This window comes from Penicillium waksmanii (assembly GCF_028829765.1).
Source record: "Penicillium waksmanii strain IBT 27052 chromosome Unknown utg000005l:1.0-5232799.0:1.0-5237142.0, whole genome shotgun sequence".
In the NCBI taxonomy this organism is placed as follows: Eukaryota; Fungi; Ascomycota; class Eurotiomycetes; order Eurotiales; family Aspergillaceae; genus Penicillium; species Penicillium waksmanii.
Genome location: NW_026643252.1, coordinates 193,384 through 211,056, shown reverse-complemented (window position 1 = coordinate 211,056; position 17,673 = coordinate 193,384). Strand labels below are relative to the sequence as shown.

The 17,673-nt window shown below is 46.0% G+C and overlaps 7 protein-coding genes across 7 annotated transcripts; 3 read left to right on the top strand and 4 right to left on the bottom strand.

The window, feature by feature from the left end:
• Positions 1 to 549: 549 nt before the first annotated feature.
• On the top strand, positions 550 to 1,177 carry N7481_004995 (uncharacterized protein; the record flags this gene model as incomplete). The annotated part of the gene is made up of 2 exons (XM_057264214.1): positions 550 to 703; positions 738 to 1,177. 2 exons carry the CDS (start codon positions 550 to 552, stop codon positions 1,175 to 1,177), a joined length of 594 nt encoding a protein of 197 aa, XP_057121934.1.
• A 275-nt stretch (positions 1,178 to 1,452) lies between these two features.
• On the top strand, positions 1,453 to 2,280 carry N7481_004994 (transcription factor domain-containing protein; the record flags this gene model as incomplete). Its single annotated transcript, XM_057264213.1, has 2 exons — positions 1,453 to 1,583; positions 1,641 to 2,280. The coding sequence occupies 2 exons, from the start codon at positions 1,453 to 1,455 to the stop codon at positions 2,278 to 2,280; spliced, it is 771 nt and encodes a 256-aa protein (XP_057121933.1).
• A 51-nt stretch (positions 2,281 to 2,331) lies between these two features.
• Positions 2,332 to 4,441, bottom strand: N7481_004993 (GMC family oxidoreductase; the record flags this gene model as incomplete). Its single annotated transcript, XM_057264212.1, has 7 exons — positions 2,332 to 2,428; positions 2,484 to 3,243; positions 3,306 to 3,440; positions 3,488 to 3,795; positions 3,847 to 3,926; positions 3,980 to 4,094; positions 4,149 to 4,441. The coding sequence occupies 7 exons, from the start codon at positions 4,439 to 4,441 to the stop codon at positions 2,332 to 2,334; spliced, it is 1,788 nt and encodes a 595-aa protein (XP_057121932.1).
• A 1,868-nt stretch (positions 4,442 to 6,309) lies between these two features.
• Positions 6,310 to 8,231, bottom strand: N7481_004992 (FGGY-family carbohydrate kinase; the record flags this gene model as incomplete). Its single annotated transcript, XM_057264211.1, has 3 exons — positions 6,310 to 7,350; positions 7,426 to 7,986; positions 8,088 to 8,231. The coding sequence occupies 3 exons, from the start codon at positions 8,229 to 8,231 to the stop codon at positions 6,310 to 6,312; spliced, it is 1,746 nt and encodes a 581-aa protein (XP_057121931.1).
• A 704-nt stretch (positions 8,232 to 8,935) lies between these two features.
• On the bottom strand, positions 8,936 to 10,115 carry N7481_004991 (NAD(P)-dependent alcohol dehydrogenase; the record flags this gene model as incomplete). Its single annotated transcript, XM_057264210.1, has 3 exons — positions 8,936 to 9,862; positions 9,918 to 10,040; positions 10,101 to 10,115. The coding sequence occupies 3 exons, from the start codon at positions 10,113 to 10,115 to the stop codon at positions 8,936 to 8,938; spliced, it is 1,065 nt and encodes a 354-aa protein (XP_057121930.1).
• Positions 10,116 to 10,597: 482 nt separating this feature from the next.
• N7481_004990 (fungal specific transcription factor domain-containing protein) lies at positions 10,598 to 12,444 on the bottom strand (the record flags this gene model as incomplete). The annotated part of the gene is made up of 2 exons (XM_057264209.1): positions 10,598 to 11,826; positions 11,883 to 12,444. The coding sequence occupies 2 exons, from the start codon at positions 12,442 to 12,444 to the stop codon at positions 10,598 to 10,600; spliced, it is 1,791 nt and encodes a 596-aa protein (XP_057121929.1).
• Positions 12,445 to 13,643: 1,199 nt separating this feature from the next.
• Positions 13,644 to 15,576, top strand: N7481_004989 (uncharacterized protein; the record flags this gene model as incomplete). Its single annotated transcript, XM_057264208.1, is given in 7 exon segments — positions 13,644 to 13,880; positions 13,952 to 14,114; positions 14,166 to 14,319; positions 14,371 to 14,845; positions 14,892 to 15,185; positions 15,261 to 15,347; positions 15,367 to 15,576. 7 exon segments carry the CDS (start codon positions 13,644 to 13,646, stop codon positions 15,574 to 15,576), a joined length of 1,620 nt encoding a protein of 539 aa, XP_057121928.1.
• Positions 15,577 to 17,673: the final 2,097 nt, after the last annotated feature.

The window sequence follows — 17,673 nt, the reverse complement described above, 5'->3', positions numbered from 1 at the left end:
TACGTACAGACTTCAGAATGAATTACTCGCATAGATAAAACCATTACCCGTAGTATGAGCTCAACTGAAAAAAAAAAAGCATAGATGTCACATGGCGATCAACCTCGTTGATTTATTGTGTCAAGTTCTTTGCTAAAGGGATCGAGATTCCCCATGGTTGAAACTTTCAATTATCCTGCGGATCATGCGGGGAAACAAGCGGCAAATCAGGCTTGCGAATTGACTTTGATACAAAATGCCGAGCTTCAATGTAAATTCCTTGCTAGGGTCAGGTTGGCGGTATATGCTGTGACTAAAGTAATAGACTGGGATAAAATTTTAATCCTCACTTCCACGAGTATACGAATGACATTGATAAAAGCGCGAGAGACTTGAACAATGAGAAAATAATTCTTTTGGGTCTTTCGAGCTTGCCAACGATAGCGATGACAGCGGCTTAGGGTTCCCATGGGTTGGTGCTTCCCCGCAATCGGGGAGAGATAACAGCGACGCCACTCCGGTTCACCTCCGCTCGATGTCGGCGACTTAGATTTCTTTTCATTTTTTCCCATGGCGAACGAGCGATATTTTGGAAGGGCATGCAAGACATGCCGTCGCAGAGGACGAGGATGCGACCGGCGCATGCCTTCGTGTAAAACCTGCGAGGCTAGTGGCCAAACGTGTGAGGGCTACCTGCTACAGTGGCCAGGTTTAGCAAGCCGAGGTCAGTTTGTGGGCAAAAAGTATCCCTGTACCAGGGACGAATAAGCGCAGACGACTGCGACGAGCTCAGCAACCTACTACCTCAAGTCCTCCTCCGCCCACATTACCGCAATCACCTCAAAGTCCCGCCAACAACGATGATCCGCCCGTTACCCCAGAGAATGTCGAGGGCCTGTTCAATCCCACGCAGCTCATGGGGATTACCGATGTAGGCACCCCGTCTGATCCCTTGAACTGGTTCAACGATGCCTCTTTCATAAACGACTTTTCCGAACCTCTCATTGAACATCAACCGGAGGACGCTGATGCAGAGTCTCCTCCGCAAGCCCATTCCAAAGAGCTCGGTGGCTATATGGACTTCCACCATATGCTGGGTCCAACTCTTGATATTCTGAGAATTCCAGACGAACTCAAATTTATTATGCAATATCGTCAGTCTCAACACTGCAACGAATCCGCAGGCTTGCTAACTTGACCACAGATATCAGCGAAGTTGTGCCCAAATTATGCGTGGACAACTTATCTCCTCAAAATCCCTATCGCGAATACATTTTACCTCTCGCCATCGAAATTCCATCATTACTATATGCATGTGCTGCTTTGGCAGCATGTCACTTCAATGTCCGACTATCCACAAATCAATTCGAGCACGAGTTTTTCCGCTTCAAGGGAAAGGCTATAAAAAGACTACAAGAGGATCTTTATTCTCCAACAAGGGCAAAGCATCCAGGAACACTTGCCACAATACTCATGCTTTGCTTGTGTGATCTTTGTCATGGGGGCCTATCAGACTTGCAGTCGCATTTCCGGGGGGCGAAAAGGCTTATTGAGCTACGCCAAGAACGGACGATAGGCTGCTTTGTAGAACAATACCTAGCTTGGTAAGTCTTAGTACACTCGGATCGCCGCTCAACACTGACCAGTCATTTGTCCTCCAGGCTGGATGTGATGGCCGCTGCATCACATTCCAGATCTTCCGTGTTTTCATCGCAAGAGATCATCACCCTGCTTGGAGAGTCCGGAGATAGGTGGAGCTTCGATGCAATACCCTGTCCATCGGATCAATTTCAAATCGTCTGCGAGATTGTTACCTTATACAAAAACCAACTTGATCCCGATAACTCTTCAGTTGAGACATTAACTCAAGTCAGCGAGATTAAGCAACGATTATTGGAACGACCAGCTCATTGTGAAAGAGGTCAAAATTGGCTTCACATGACCGAAGCGTATCGCTTTGCCATCATTCTCTACTTACTACGGCTATTCTCTTGCGATATCGATGAGTTTGAACTGGATTGGCTGGTCAGCAGTGTACTCTATCATGCGAGGGCGACACCTCCGGCCTCCGGATGGTCGGATCAGTTACTGTGGCCCTTGTTCCATGCTGGTCTTGAGTTGCAAGATGCTAAACGTCAGGAATGGGTTCGGGAACGAGCGAGGTGTATGCAGAGCTCTGGGGGATTTGGCAACGTGAAGAGCGCGCTTGTTTTACTAGAGGGCGTTTGGAAGGGTAAACGTCCGGCAAAGTATATCGATTTGATGCTGGGACGCGGAAGCGGAACTGTACTATTGATATGATTTAATTGCAATTTTGTGCACTATTTCGCAACGTTGATGAAGCTATTAAGGCTACAATTTCGCAAGCTGGGTACGTGCTTTGTGACTCTGAACCATCTCCCTTCCACATCGAAGACCAATCAAGTAAGCATTGATCTGCGTGTGATTGCTATTCAAGTTCCGGTAAGCAGAAGTCTCTCAAATATATGACTTGAATGACTTACCAAGTAAGAATAGGACAAACACTCAGGTCTGCCACGCGTAGGTTGCTCATTCCCTTGACTTGAAATCTGAAGTCCACTACATAATCAGGGTCGCTGGCTTTACCCATGCGGCAGGTAGAGACGCTGTGGTAACCTTGGTCCAAATTTTTGCGAATAAAATTCAACATCACCTCGTCAGTAATCGCATCAAGATCCGCCGTTTCAAACTCAATATCCGGGCCATGAACCATGCGCTCAATCGTACCCCGGTAGGCTTCAGTGCGAGCAATCTTCAGGGCCATGCGAACGGTTTCAATTGCAATTCGTCGATCGAACGGATGAGACATGAAATTCGGGTTAACGATCAGGCTGTCCCGTGGATCTTTGGACCGAATCATGACCGTTCCCTGTGAAAGATTATTCTGCAGCAGTAGTTCATGCGTCACATAGCTCTGTTCTGGTCGATCATCCTGGTAGACGGAAGGTCCTGATCCCAGCCAGATCTCAGCCGAAGGCCTTGTAGGCTCCATCAAGAAACCTTTCTCCTTGGAAGTGAGCTTGGAGAATTCTTCCGATCCGAATAGGCGCTGAATCCTGGGGAAGGCCAAGGTGCCACTGGATCCATACATGGAAAGTGGTCCAGTCCTATCCTTCGAATATTGAGCTTCTGCTTCTGCGAGAAGGCCAGGGTTGAGGAACAGTTGATTATGCGCTGGGATTGAGTTTTTCACCTTGTATTCGCAGGTGATAATTGAATGGTCAAGCATGTTCTGGCCACATCCTAGAAAGTGTCAACAACCTCGCATCAAACGTTTTGGATCTTCCTAACTATCGTCGACGCACCTGGCAATTCAGCTTGTACCGGAATATTGAGTCGTTCCAAGGTATCTCTGGGTCCGAGACCGGACAGCATGAGAATCCTTGGAGACCCAAACGTGCCAGCACAGAGAACGACCTCCTCACGGCAGTACACATGGCCTATCTTCTATCAGTCATGATTTTCCACGGCGGGTTTCGCAACTTACTATTTACTCCCGTTGATTTGTGGTACAAGTCAACCCCAGTTACAACTCCATCCTTGGAGTGAACTCGATCGCACTCCGTTTCTGTCACGATAGTCAAATTCTTTAGCGACGACCGAACCGAATCACTTAGGAAAGCATTCGCAGCATAACATCTCTCTCCACCACGAACGTTGAACTGGGCCAGTCCGACGCCCACTGGATTTCCCGAGTTAATGTCTGGACACAATGAGATTCCGTTCTCAGAGCATGCTTTCATGAATGTCTCAATGCCAGGAACCATTTCGTCGCCGAACCCAACTTTCAGAAGCCTATCTTAAGCGTGAGCATATCTTCGTAAAGGAAAGAGGATTCATTCCTACCCTGAAGTTCCATGATCAGTAGATTGTGGAGCAGCAAATTCTTTCAGGTCTGCAGGTAGCTTCGGGTCAAAGTCCTCAAGCTGTCGCAATATGTCAACTCATTACAAGAGCACACTCCCGGAATAACACCTACCGCTCTCATCAAAGGTAGAATATTCTCCCATCTCCATCCGGTCTCGCCAACAATTTTCGCCCATTCATCATAATCAGCTGCTGGGCCTCGCGCAAGTGCCATGTAGTTGACAGCCCTGGATTCAAGTCTTAGCTTTACCACAATGTTCCATCAATCAAGAGAAACTCACGAGCTTCCTCCAAGCTGCTTGCCTCGCAGAAACACAAGCTTCCTAGCGTTCAACTGCGGCTGCGGTATCGTTTCCAACTCCCATAGTCCCCCTTTGTCTTCCTGTAGTTGCTTGACGTATTTGCCTGGAACTAGAACATCGGGGGCGAGGCCCGAGTCTCTGCCTGCTTCTATAAGAAGCACAGATACATTAGGAATTGAGGCAAGTTCTGCCGCAATCACGCATCCTGATGTTCCGCCTCCACAAACGATGTAGTCGAAGGTTTGGCCGGCAATTCTCACTTTGGGCTCCATCTTCAAACTTTGTGTAGCTCTAGAGTGCTAAAATCTGTAGGAACATAAAACGAAGCCAAAAACTGCGTAGTTATTGAGTGCTTGTAAATAAATATTAGATATGTCATATCCGCGCCGATTGCTTCGGTTATCTCATTGGGCTTCCCAATTAGGAAGTTAGATAAGCGACAAGACAACAAAGTTCTCAGGTTGATGGGGCATATCCTTCTCTCTGTTAAGGCATATTAACGCATATGAATTATTGGTCGGTCCACGTTAAGTTCAAGGACCAATAAAATTTGCTGCGGGTATGGCAGGACCAAGTCACGCAAGATTACATGGCACGTACAAATAGGAATATCATGGATGTCCATGGAAGGACGGGTTCAACCTCTGCAGATCATGCGGAAAAGGGATCCTGGTCCTGAGCCTTGCTACATCTATCCGGGAGATTCTGTTTATGAAGGCTATCTCCAGCAGTGAATGTTACTCAACAGATAAATTGTATTCTCAGAAAGTTGACATACTAGGCTTTTTATCCCAAAACTGGTGGGAACAGTGGAACGAAAAAGGTTAATTCTTTGATTTGAATGGTCATTCAGCGCAGTGTCGCTACGTGTGGCCTCCCATCGAGCATGCATTTGAGGATGATATTCAATAATATAGCCGACTACGTCAAAAGCCAGATCGAAAGGAAACGAGTGCATTGATACGAAGTGTGAAGAAGAGACGAAAACTAGAAGGTAAAGCCTTGAAAATAGGCTGCGAGGCACGATAGGCTCAAAAAAGAAACATGGTGTGATCTCGATCGTTACATGTGATCGGGATCCCCCTGAGCAAGTGCAATTTCGGTCAATTTTGGACAACGACCATATCGCGCACATTACTTTTGGGAAGACAAAAATTTGACAGCAATCTTAATGTATGGGTCCATGGTAGTTGATTTTTTAGCCGGAAATATTCATTTTTGGTCCTGCGAATCTGGTCATGGTTTGCATACAGACTCGGAGTTATGTATCAATTTCTCCTCCTCGAGCTTTTAAGATGGCGTGTTGTCTAACTTGAGACTATCCTAAAAATAATAACGCTTTGTAGAAAGCGTGATTTACTAAATGGAATAATGCTAAATTTCCAAGATATTTGTAATAATTTCGTAACGTGGTGCCCTGTTATATCAAATTAGTTGACGAAAAGACATATTCCTCTGTCTTCTCCTGTATCACGCAGACAGAGCCTGAACTGCGCTGCAGGTCCGGAAAATCCCCTCACAGTTGGATCCAGAAAACGAGATAGTAAGTTCATTCGTAGCATCTTCCAAAGATAGCAATCCCCATCTCACCGTCATGGGATCCTCATTAACGCCACATGACACGTCGCTATCGGAAAATGTGCCAGGCATTCAAGGGAGATTGGGCGATGTTCCCTCGACAGGCACATGGGATAGTGCAGTAGGCATCCTGATCAAAAATAAGATTTTATTATAACTTCTGAAGCTGGGGAGGAAAAACCTTTAGATAGAGACATATTTGGGGATATTTGAAAACCTTGAGGGTTAGGGGCTCAGGGGACTTTTGTTATTTCTATAATCAGCTATGAATTCGACTGGTATGAAGTACCTTTATGAATGACCATAGCTTTTGGAGACTTCGAAGAAGCTCCAAAGCAGCTCTTACGGACGAGGGAATGGGCCACGAGACAGGACTTCGCGAATTTTAAATACAGCTGTATAGACCTCATGCGCCGTATTTGCTCCTGAGGTGGCTTGACAATCGAATCAAGAATGAACAGAAAGCTTGAAGAAGGTAAACTTGGGGTTATAGAAGATGTGACTTAGTGCAGCTTTAACAATATTTCTTTCATTTGATGAGCATGGTAATAGAGAAAAACTACTATTTGGTTGCTCCGTCCACTATGGCCCGATACTCCCGTTGTCGTAGACATTGATCAATAAAGACCTTATATTTCGCTGCAAGTAGCGCATTTTCATGCTGAACCTTGGAAGGGTAAAAGGCCTTTCCTGGTTGACTCATTCGATTGATCACATCCCATAAGTCTTCTGTCTTACCCTGAGCATCGGCACTAGCCGCTTTAACGCCTAACATTGCGGCTCCATGGCAAACCGCCGCATGGACGTAGCGCGGAACAACAACAGGCATATTGCAAGCTGTGGCAATCAAGCTAACCAATATTTCATTTTGGCACTGCGATCCCGACATAAAGATAGACTTGATTTGGTGACCTGAGTCATTCATCGTATCAACGATCTGTTTTGTCTGCAATGCGATGAACTCTAATGTGCCGTAGTAAAGCATAGCGAGACCGTCGATAGATATGTCGGTCGACAAACCTACTATCGAGCCTGTCATTTTTGAGTCTGCTAACGGCGATCTGTTTCCGAACAAGTCTCCATAGAAGAAGAAATGTCGTGCTAGATCTGCGACGCAGGATACCTTGCGTTCCACTGCTAGATTGCGAAGTCGAGTATTGAGAAGTTCGAATATATTTACCTCGATACGCTCTGCCTTTGTGCGGGTCTCTTCGAACGCTGGGTGCATCTCAAGTATATGTTTGAGGAGCTGCCCAGTGGCAGACTGGCCACCTTCAGCCATCCAGTAGCCAGGGAAAATAGTGTCTCGATATGGGCCCCAGACACCGGGAACAAAAACTGGACCAGGAGACATAGCAAGGTGGCATGTTGACGTTCCAGCGACGACAGCCAAGCGCGAAAATACTTCTTTTTTCTCAACTGATGACGAACCCGTGAGTGTTGACTCGTCAATATTGACCTTGGCGCCGATAGTGCCTATCCATCCCGCGTATGCATCGATAACACCACTTCCAACCGCAGTTCCGGCGCTGAGGCCGAGCTCTTTAGCAGCCTTCTCACAGAGAAATCCTGCAAATTCACCCGCATGAAGGTGACGACCATTCTATTTATATAATGTTAGCCTATATTCTTGTTTTTAGTATTACTACCTCACTAATAGGCAGTTCAACATGCTTACCTTGCCATTGATACCCCCAAGGCAATCAAATGAAGTATCGCATATTTCCTCCAATCCAATTGCCCGCAAGAAGTCTTCTTGCCATCCTGTAACACTACCTTCAACATCCTTAGGTAGGTATCCCTGCTTGCAAACCATACTGGAAAAACCTCTAACTTCCCCGCCGGTCGCAATATGAGTCAAAGCATCGACAAGATCATAGAACTTGCAGTCAGAAAACATAGCCTCCGGCATGTTATTCTTCAGCCAAAGGATTTTGGGTATCTCCATCTCCAGCGACATCTTTCCTCCAACGTAGCGTAAAACCTTATGGCCAGTGTTATTTATTATTTCAGTCTCCTTGGTCGCGCGGTGATCCAGCCAAAGAATAACATTTCGATCACTAGTGAATTCAGGACCAGTGACAGAGACGGGCTCGTTCGTCTTGGACGAGAATAGTGATAAGGAACAAGTTGCGTCAAATCCAATACCATATACAAGCTCCGGCGAAATCTTCTTGTCGTCCAGCGTGCGGCGAACTACCGAGCAGATGCATCGCCAGATGTCCGAGGTTGATTGTTCCTGAGTCAAAGGACAGATTAATTGAAGTTTTCAAGGATAGACAGCATGGTATAGCCATGAAATTTGAGAAAGGTCGTAAGTATGTAATGGGTGAGACATACGTAGTATTCTTGCTGCGGTTGCCAAAGTCCAACGTTCTCCGAGGCTACGTCAACAATCTCGCCACTGTGGTCGATGAGACAGGCACGCGCACTGCCTGTCCCGACGTCGATACCGATATAGTAGCCATTATTGGCTTGGATCATTGTCAATTTAAGCGAGAAAGCTACTCAAAGAACCTGGAGAAAAACACCTGAGGTCAAGAAGATGAGAAAAATCTCAAGACATCACCGGATATATATGTGACAGTAAGATCCTCTTGGAGCCGGGGTATCCTTTAAATGGCTGCTCGACAAAGGCTGCTTCGCAATTCCCAAGAAGGTTATTGTAGTGGAGTTATGGTTCATTGCGTGACCTGCGCTGGGGTTAGATAGTGTACCAAGGTTGCTTTCACCCGCCTCGTAAGCGTACTGGGGTCGATGTTTGGGCGATTTCGGCGATTTCGCCGTTTCCCCCGAGTACTAAAAGTGGAAGATTCAGGTACAGTCCCAAATTACCCCACATAAAGACGATCGACAAATGTCATTGGACCCTTGGGAAAAGTTGACTTACAGTAGAAGCTATTTCCCGCCTCAGCCGCTCGAGATTCAAGGCAGAAACATCGGCATGTGCAATGAACGTGAAGCTTTAGTTATTCGTTCGGCGAAGCACACACCTGGACACATTACTGTATTGAAACCGAAAATTTTATACCTCATCGCGCCAAAATTCCTACTCTCCTGAGCAGTTGTTTTCTATAGACCTCACTGTGTTCCGTTCGGATAGTCTTTCCCGTAGAGATCCCCAGTGCTATAACAAACATATGATATTTCCAAGTCTAAATCAACAATTTTATGATCCATTCATCATTTTACTCCGCAGGCCCTGCAATGAGAAATTTCAAGCCGGTGCCTGCCTTAGCTTGTTCGAATGCTTGCTCAGCATCCTCAAACTTCACAATATCTGTAATCAAGTCCTCAGCCTTGACTTTGCCTGTGGATATAAGCTGGATAGCGAGCTGATAATCACCACTAGAATACCGAAAGCTACCCTTGATATTCAATTCCTTCATGCATACAAGTGTGATGGGGAAATTGACTTCGTCGCGACCCATGCCTCCTTGAACATAGGTACCGCCCGGATGAAGAACATGAATTCCAGTGTTGATCGAAGCTTCTGCACCAGAAGCATCAATCACAATGTCTGCTCCATCGCCCAGTCCATTTTCAATTCTCATACGCTCAGCATTTTCTGAGGCAGAGACCTTCTCTGGCAAGAAGGTCGAAGTTGCTTCGAACTTTCGCGCAAAATCCAATCTGCTAAGTTGAATATCGACGGCAATCACTTTCTCGGCACCAAATATCTTTGCAACCGCGCAGCAAAGTAAGCCGACCGGTCCAGCACCGAAAACAACCACTGATGCACCTGGCGATATATCTGCTTGTCGGACAAGATGCACTGCAACACCTAGCGGCTCAACAAGAGCGCCTTGCTCCAGACTCATGCTGTTCGGCAACCTGTAGCAGAAATCTTCTGGAAGACGATAATATTTCGCAAGAGTACCGTCGTAAGGGGGTGTAGCCGCGAAAGCCATCGCCGGACAGAGATTATATTTTCCAATCTTGCACTTATTGCAACGACGGCATGGCTCTCCAGGCTCCATGGCGACTCGGTCACCCACCTTCAATGTCGTGACCTTGCTGCCTAGGTGCTCGACGATTCCTGAGGACTCATGCCCAAGAACCATGGGCTGGTCAAGTTTGAAGGGGCCGATCTGTCCACACTTCCAATAATGGACCTGATAAAGTTAGCTGGTGGTAGGTTGGATTCTGATCGGGAGCAGGTATATTTACATCGCTACCACAGATTCCAGTGAATTTCACTCTGACCAAAATATCGTTCGGATCTTGTAATTGAGGAAGCGGGCGATCTTCAAACTCCAATTTTTGGACGTCCTTGAGGACGAATGATAAGTTCTGTCATTGTTATGTTGGTTGTCGCAATCATACCAAGTATGAGGGAAGAGATCGACATACCTGGGACTTTCGCATTGCGGAGTCAAGGTGCTAGTTACGCCCTCTAATATATGTCAAAAGAAAGGTTCTGTTCAGTTGAGAATAGTTGAAAGACTTGGGATCTTCACAAGTCTGCTCTTAAATAACATCGATTCTGAATTCGACTCAAGTACCAGCCAGAGTATGTTCCGAGGTTTCTTCTACGTACGGGATTTTCGCCATTCTGCCCCATCCTGCGATACCCAAAAGGCGAAGTAGAACCTCGGAAACAATTCGGCCATCTCGGCGCTTTCCCCGTTCTCTCCACAGTAGCCCGTTACCACAGCATGGTGAAACTAGCATATTTGAAGCAAATTATTATGTTATGAGAACTCCACTTAGCGCGATGTTCATTTCTCGGGCCAGAATTAGCTTGGGCCTACGTCGAAAGACCCATTCTCCTTTTTCTATGGGAGCCTTCATATTTTGCGCAGTATCTCAAATTCCAAAAACCGAAACACTAAAATTAGTTCACTAGGTTAAAAGCCTCTCACATCTCTGACAACTTCTTCCAGGATAACTCTATAGCGCAGCAGGTGTGGAGCCTCTGCTGACCAAAATGTGAACTGATCTATAACCTTCGAAATCCTGCCCATAATTGGCACAGGAAAAGGGCTGGCTCCGAGATGAGAGGGTTTCGGTCCCCAAAGAGCCTCCGCTTCACCTGGGATCCATGCAGCATTACCGCTCTTAACCACAGCAAGAAGAGTGAGAGATGCACACATGATACTTCGGAGATCGAACCACAAGCCATGATGGCGATGGCCTACAGATCGAACATCGATTGTTTTAAGATTGCATTCTATACCCGAAGTAACCATCGAACGGAGTAGAGCTAGATCTTCATTGTTCATCGACGAAGACTCGCCATCATCGTGCTGTATGTTGGAGCCGAAGCGATAGGAGTCGGAACTCGGAGATTCGGTAGATGAGTGTACATTGTGAATGTAGTGATCTCGTGTAGACAACCCGTGATATGGATGACGTTCCAACGACGATGTCACGCGACTGACGCCAACATGGATCAGGTAATAAATAAATGGCTGGTAGAGCCAAGTTTGCATTTCAAGGAGCCGATTGTCGACTGCCCAACTCAGCTCACGAGAGACAGGACTGCCACTAGTTGCATCCTGAGAGTTAAAATGTGGAGCGCGAATGACAGAGGTGGTTTCCAAATGCTGCATTGCGGGAGGGAGATGCGCAGACCATGATGATACCTGCACTTCAAACTCTTGCGCGATGCGAAGAAATGGTTTGATGTTAAGCCAAAATGAACGATTCTCGCAGAAGAAAGAATTGATGATGCGGTTGCCGATCCGGCGTAGTGCAATTTCTGTGAGATAGTAGTACCAGCTTTCTTCCTCCTTATATTTGTGTCTCGCATGTTTTCTTGGCCCGCAATCATAAGGATCAGGAGATGGAGGAGACGGGAAAAGGGTGAGATATTCGCCTAGACTGAGCTCAGACTGTGGAAACGGGAGTTCTACACGAAACTCGCACTCAGACTTAAAGCATGACCAGTACAAGCTTTGCTCGATCCGTTCAAGTTGCCGCCTATCTTCGTGGGGATAAACGGATGGTAAACCCAGAGACTCACTTGGGCTTTTCCCGAGGCCATAAATTGTCTTGAGATGCACCTGCAGGAGAGTTGAGGCCTGAGAGAAATATTGCCACGCCAATATAGGTCGCAAAGTGTACATAAGGTAAACTTAAGGATTCAGGTTAGTGGCATAAAAGCTATAATCCCCTAACAATATGACTAACCTCCAGCGAGAAAATAGCATTGTACCCCTAACTTTGAGGGTCTCACCAAGCCAAGTCGACGACAAGCCAGAAGGAAATAAGACTCGCCCTGCTGAAGTTTTTCGTTATGGGTGTGCATAGAGTTCGGCCGCGACACTTCTCCGCTGAGAACCGCTCGAGACAAGTCTGTCTGTTGCTTAATCGATGTATCAAATGAATGCGCTACACTCCCAAGAGCGCATGCAAGAAGCACGAGACATGAGAGGCTACCCCAGCCAACACCATCCCGGGCACACTTGCGGCCGGAATTAACTAGGGTCTCCATGTCAAGAATCGGGTTTTTCGTGTGGATAAATTGCAGAAAGTCGTCTATGAGCTGTGGAATTTTCTCGTCGTCAAGGGGACTAAGTCCCTCATGTGATACGAGTTTATCAAGAGGTGAGAGGCCAGGCATCTCCTCTGCCGAGAGCGGAGTCATAGGCGGATCAAGAGACTCCTGTGATTTGAAGAGTTCTCCAATCAATGCGTCACGGGGGTATTTCTCCTGAAAGATTGGCCATTCCAAGATAGTGTCTGCACTCATCAAGTGCGGTGGAATCTGGAGAAAACCTCGTGAGGCTTCTAACGGAGATGCGTTACGTGAAGTCGGAGGAGCATTGCGGATCCTGGGGGGCGATTGCGTCCTAGGATGGCCTGATTTTGAAGTGTCACCTGTATGTTAGAATTATGGATTAGCTAGGTTTTGATAAGGGTTCTCAATCGCTGTTTTGGCAAATGCCTTTAAATGTCTTGGGTTTCTTCTGTTCATTGGCGTTGTAAATATTTTTTCTTACCTTCCTGATAAGCAGCGTGTTTCAAGCAATCAATATCATCTTGAAGCTGATCAAGTTTATCCAGTATACTTTGAGTAGCAGTCCCTCGTCTTTAAAATCTGATTGTTAGCTCACACAACGCCAGGTAATACCAGGCGGTATTTACATTGATGAATTATCAGCAATCTTATTTGGATATTCGCATGTGGCACCGTTGAACTCGCAGAGAGAACAGCTAGGCCGTTTTTTATCGCATTTAGTTTTGCGTGTTCGACACAGTTGACAAGCTGGCTCGCGATGCTAATTTTCCAAAGATAGTTAGACTCCTTGCCAGCATCCAGGAACTAGCTTGCAAAGGATGCACGTACTTTGGACAGATGGGGTTCCCCATCCACTTTGCGCCTCTTCGCGGGCTGTTTTCCGAGACTATCGCCTCTAGGACGCGGGGATGGGTCTTCTGGATTATTTGCCGAATAAAAAGGCGACATGCTAGCCATGATGCTTAATGTTGAACAACACGGCCCAAAGGGTAGAGTCGCGTTGCAATGAATAACACAGTCCGAAGAGTAGAGTCGCGTTGCAAAACCCGGGGAAGAGTAGTCTGAAAGATTTTCGCCACAAGAGCGGCTGGGCGCACGGAGAATTCGGCGACTCGCCGAATCCGCCGAATCCGCCGAACCCGCCGGTTTCCCGTCATGTGGGGGGAAACATCAAATTAAACTTCATTTTCCCCCTATTGTCATGATTTGTGGGGTAATGGCATGGTATCTCCACAAAATCCAGATGAGGTCTTACTTCATCGGCCTGGGAGCTAGGTCCTTCCACCGTACTTAAGTGACTATAAGTTCATTTCAGGAACTTTAACGTCAACTTCATTCGGGATAAATATAACCTATACCCTGGTTTATTCTCTTGGGACATTGTAACCATATCTTTTATGCCTGGGTTTGTTAAGGCCTGCATGCTCACAATGGCTCAAGACGGCCCCTTATTCAAGTATAGCTTCACCAACAAGCTCTACAAAGAGTCCTTGATCAATGGAATTTGCCTAATTGCTGGAATATCAATCTTCTTCTTTGGTTATGATCAAGGCTTAATGGGTGGTATAAACACTAACCGCGACTACGCTGAGTTGATGGGATTCGGGCATTTTGACGCCCAGCAAAATAATGTCATCGTTACGAAGCCTTTGCTTCAAGGGAGCATTGTAAGAGCATCGTATCCTTTTGATTATTCTCCGAGTAATGAACCGGGCATTTCCAACTGACACATTGCGAGGTTGCGGTTTACTACCTGCCCGGTACTTTATGTGGCTGCTTTCTAGGTGGCTGGATGGGCGACCAGTATGGTCGCATTAGCACAATTGGAATGGGAACCATCTGGTCTGTTGTTGGCGCATGTTTGCAGTGTTCTGCTCAAAATGCGAATTGGATGTACTGTGGTTCGTTCATCCCGTCCGAAAATTCTGTTTTTCAACTAATCATAGTTGCAGCCCGTGTCTTCAACGGCATTGGCACTGGTATACTGAACGCTATCACCCCTGTGTGGGTAGCTGAAACAGTGGGCCATACATCTAGAGGCCAATTCATCGCTATGGAATTTACCCTCAACATCTTCGGAGTTGTCGTTGCATACTGGCTTGAATTGTGAATATAACCGCCTTCCCCTCTTCCTAACAGGTCTAACAAGCCCCCTAGCGGCACCTCCAAATACTATGATCCAGAATCATCATTCATTTGGAGATTTCCTATCGCCTTCCAAATCGTTCCCCTTATCGTCCTTGCCGTGGTAATCTGGCTTATGCCCGAGTCTCCTCGATGGCTCATTAAAGTTGGCCGTAACGAAGAAGCGCGTTACATTCTAGAACGTCTGCGTGGCGATGAAGGAGAAGATGGTGGGCTGGCAGCATGTGAATTCCACGACATTGTGAACATCAATAATATGGAAAAAGACGCATCTACAGAGCAAAGTTATTTTCACATGCTTTTTGGCATAGGTTCGGGGAAGCTTCACATAGGTCGCCGCGTGCAGCTGGTCATTTGGCTGCAAATTCTACAGGAGTGGATTGGTATTGCCGGTATTACCATATATGGTCCTACTATTTTCCAGCTAGCTGGAATCTCTCTCGAGGACCGTCTGTGGGTAACGGGTCTGAACAACATAACATATATGGTACGCGCTGGACCTGACCCTGGAGACAAATAGCTGACCCAATTAGTTTGCGACATTGATATGCGTTTTCACGGTGGACCGTATTGGTCGACGCTGGACATTATACTGGGGTGCAGTCGGGCAAGGGATATGTATGTTCATTGCAGGGGGCCTTGCCCGCGCTACTATTGAAGCCAGTCCCAGCTCTCGCCAAGGGCTCGGTGCCGCAGCTACAGTCTTCGTTTTCCTTTACACTATGATCTTTGGTGCCACCTGGTTAACGGTTCCCTGGTTATATCCGGCTGAGATTTTCCCCCTTCAAGTCCGCGCTCGTGGTAACGCATGGGGGGGTGGTTGGATGGTCAATTGGAAATGGCTGGACAGTGAGTTTCTTAGTTACGAGCGCATGGAACCCCTCTGACATGTATGACCATAGGTGCTGCTTCTACCGACCATCTTTGAAAAACTCAATGAAAAGACCTTATATATCTTTGGTGGGGTTAACTTCTTGTGCATTCTCATTGTATGGGCCCTTTATCCAGAGTCAAACCAGAGGACATTGGAAGAAATGGATCTCGTTTTTGCGAGCGACAGCATTTGGAACTGGGACGCGGAAAAAAAAGTTTGCTGAGCTTAAGGCTGAGCATCCGGAACTTACGCAGGCAGAGAGGCGAAATAGCGGCAATTTTGAGGTAGAGAAGGGAGTTTTGCGACATTCATGCGAAGAGTCTCGCATTGAGAATTGTGGTTAGAGAGTTTGGAGCAAAGACATGTACTAGTTATATGATTGCTAGGAAGCAGTTCAATAAATCAAGTTGAATTTAAGTTGTGCAAAATTTATTGTGTCGAAGTTTTATATGTTGAAAATCGTGCATAAAGAGCATGGCCTGTATACACATGTACTCCTGATTTGACATCTAAGGCGCTCATGCTTCGGCAGCGCTGACTTCGGCGAAGAGTTCGAGAGATACTTACTTTCTTCGCTATGCTCATTTAATCTTGATACTTTCCCAGTTCAGTGTTCGAATATTACGCATCAGAGGAAATTGAAACGAAGTCCTACTTCAAACTCACACTTGAGAAAACCGACAGCGCGCCCTACAATCACTTGGCAACAATTAGTGAATATGAAAAACTTGACCTGTTGGATGGAGCCAAATCCTTGGCTTTCAATATGACCGCCTGCAATTCTTCTAGTGAGGTTGTGTGGCTTAGCGGCCTGATTTCTGACTACTGGTGGAGGAAAATGGGCTCTAACATTTCCTACCCAGATCCTAGTCTTAGTATCCAGTTTGGGAGCAGGAACGCAAACCTTACTTTGGATGGATACATTTCAGCTCGCTCTCCTAACTTGTATGGAGCCGACACAAAAATTGAAGCAAAGATCAAGGTAACCTTTTGGGGGTGAACGACGCTTATCGTTCAGATCTTCTTAAGAATGATAGCTCAACCCCGACTTGGGTAAGGACCGCTGGGTTTGGTACTGGCAAGAGCAATAGATCGAGCAACAGGGAATCCCCTAGAGTGCTGTCACTTCTGGCTGGTGCCTCAGCTTTATTCTTTGCTTTCATTTATATATGATCGAGTTTGCTGTGTCAAAATTGAAAAGTATTTGATCATCAGGGGTATTCTGACCGTGGCGACTTGTGTGGTCTCAAGAAAAAATATTATCTGAGAGGCGGTATTTTACCACTAGAGATTGGATGATTCAGCGGCCGCCCAATTCCCCGCATGTTTTGTGGTATACCGGATCAACTCGGGAATACTCACGTTTCAGAAAAACCTTAGACTCTGGGGTCTAGAGACACTTCATGTAATGGTTACTAAGTTATCAGGCTAGAGACCTGTGACTAGGCAAGGATATCGGATAGTAGAGAACGGATTAGACAGTTAGTATATAGACTGATTCTTAAGAAGATTAAGAATCCTGAATACTTATAGGATCTTAAATACATTAGGGTGGGTAGATATCGATATACAGGTGACTCAAAGGGGATTCGTCCATGAATCGGCCTTCAGAGTCTGGGGTATCGCATACTTCGAATCCCGTGACACCCTTGACACCTCAAATCAAAATGCAAACCGGAGCCGATTTGAAGGAACGTCTGTATTTAGTAACCAAACTCAACATGGAAATATTTTTTTCTATTTTTGAAAAACATGAATGGTTGCCATATCTCATCGTTTTCTTTATCTATTTCGAGCAGGTCCTTGCAGTGACTTCTTTCAGCAACCCGTTGAAAAAAAGCCAGTTGCCAGTTAATTATTTTAGCGACTAATTATTCCTAGAGCTTACTGAGAATCTGGCTTAGCTGCACAGCAGAAATCGCTTGCGGTCAGGGTGGTAGATCCAAGCAAAGCCTACATATAAGAAATATTACTGTCCTGCACTGTGCCTCATTTCAGCAAAGCCCATTCGATAAAGAGATATTTTGTCGCAGTCTGCTATTATAAAATAAATATCTGCATTAAATCCAAGTAAAATATTCTGCTGTTTCTGACAATTTTGTTATAGCAATTAAGTATGCGCAAAATAAACTTTAATCTTTTCTCACCTAAACCATATTTTTTGAAGTCTTGGGGCCAATTCTCTGACCCTTGCACACACCACTCAGTATAGAGACTGAGTTGCCATCAAACAGCCATGCCGTTAAATCAAGAATTTAACTGTATAACCGGTTTTCCAATCTTGTGACTTGAAAACCTTTCATACGCGAGGGGTACCTCCTCGAGACTATCAAGAACCTCGTCAATAACAAAACTTGGCTTTGCTTTACCACTCTCGATGAGCCTTTGAAGCATAGGCTGTAATCTTTGTATCTCAGCCACGCCACCTCGAATTGATAGGC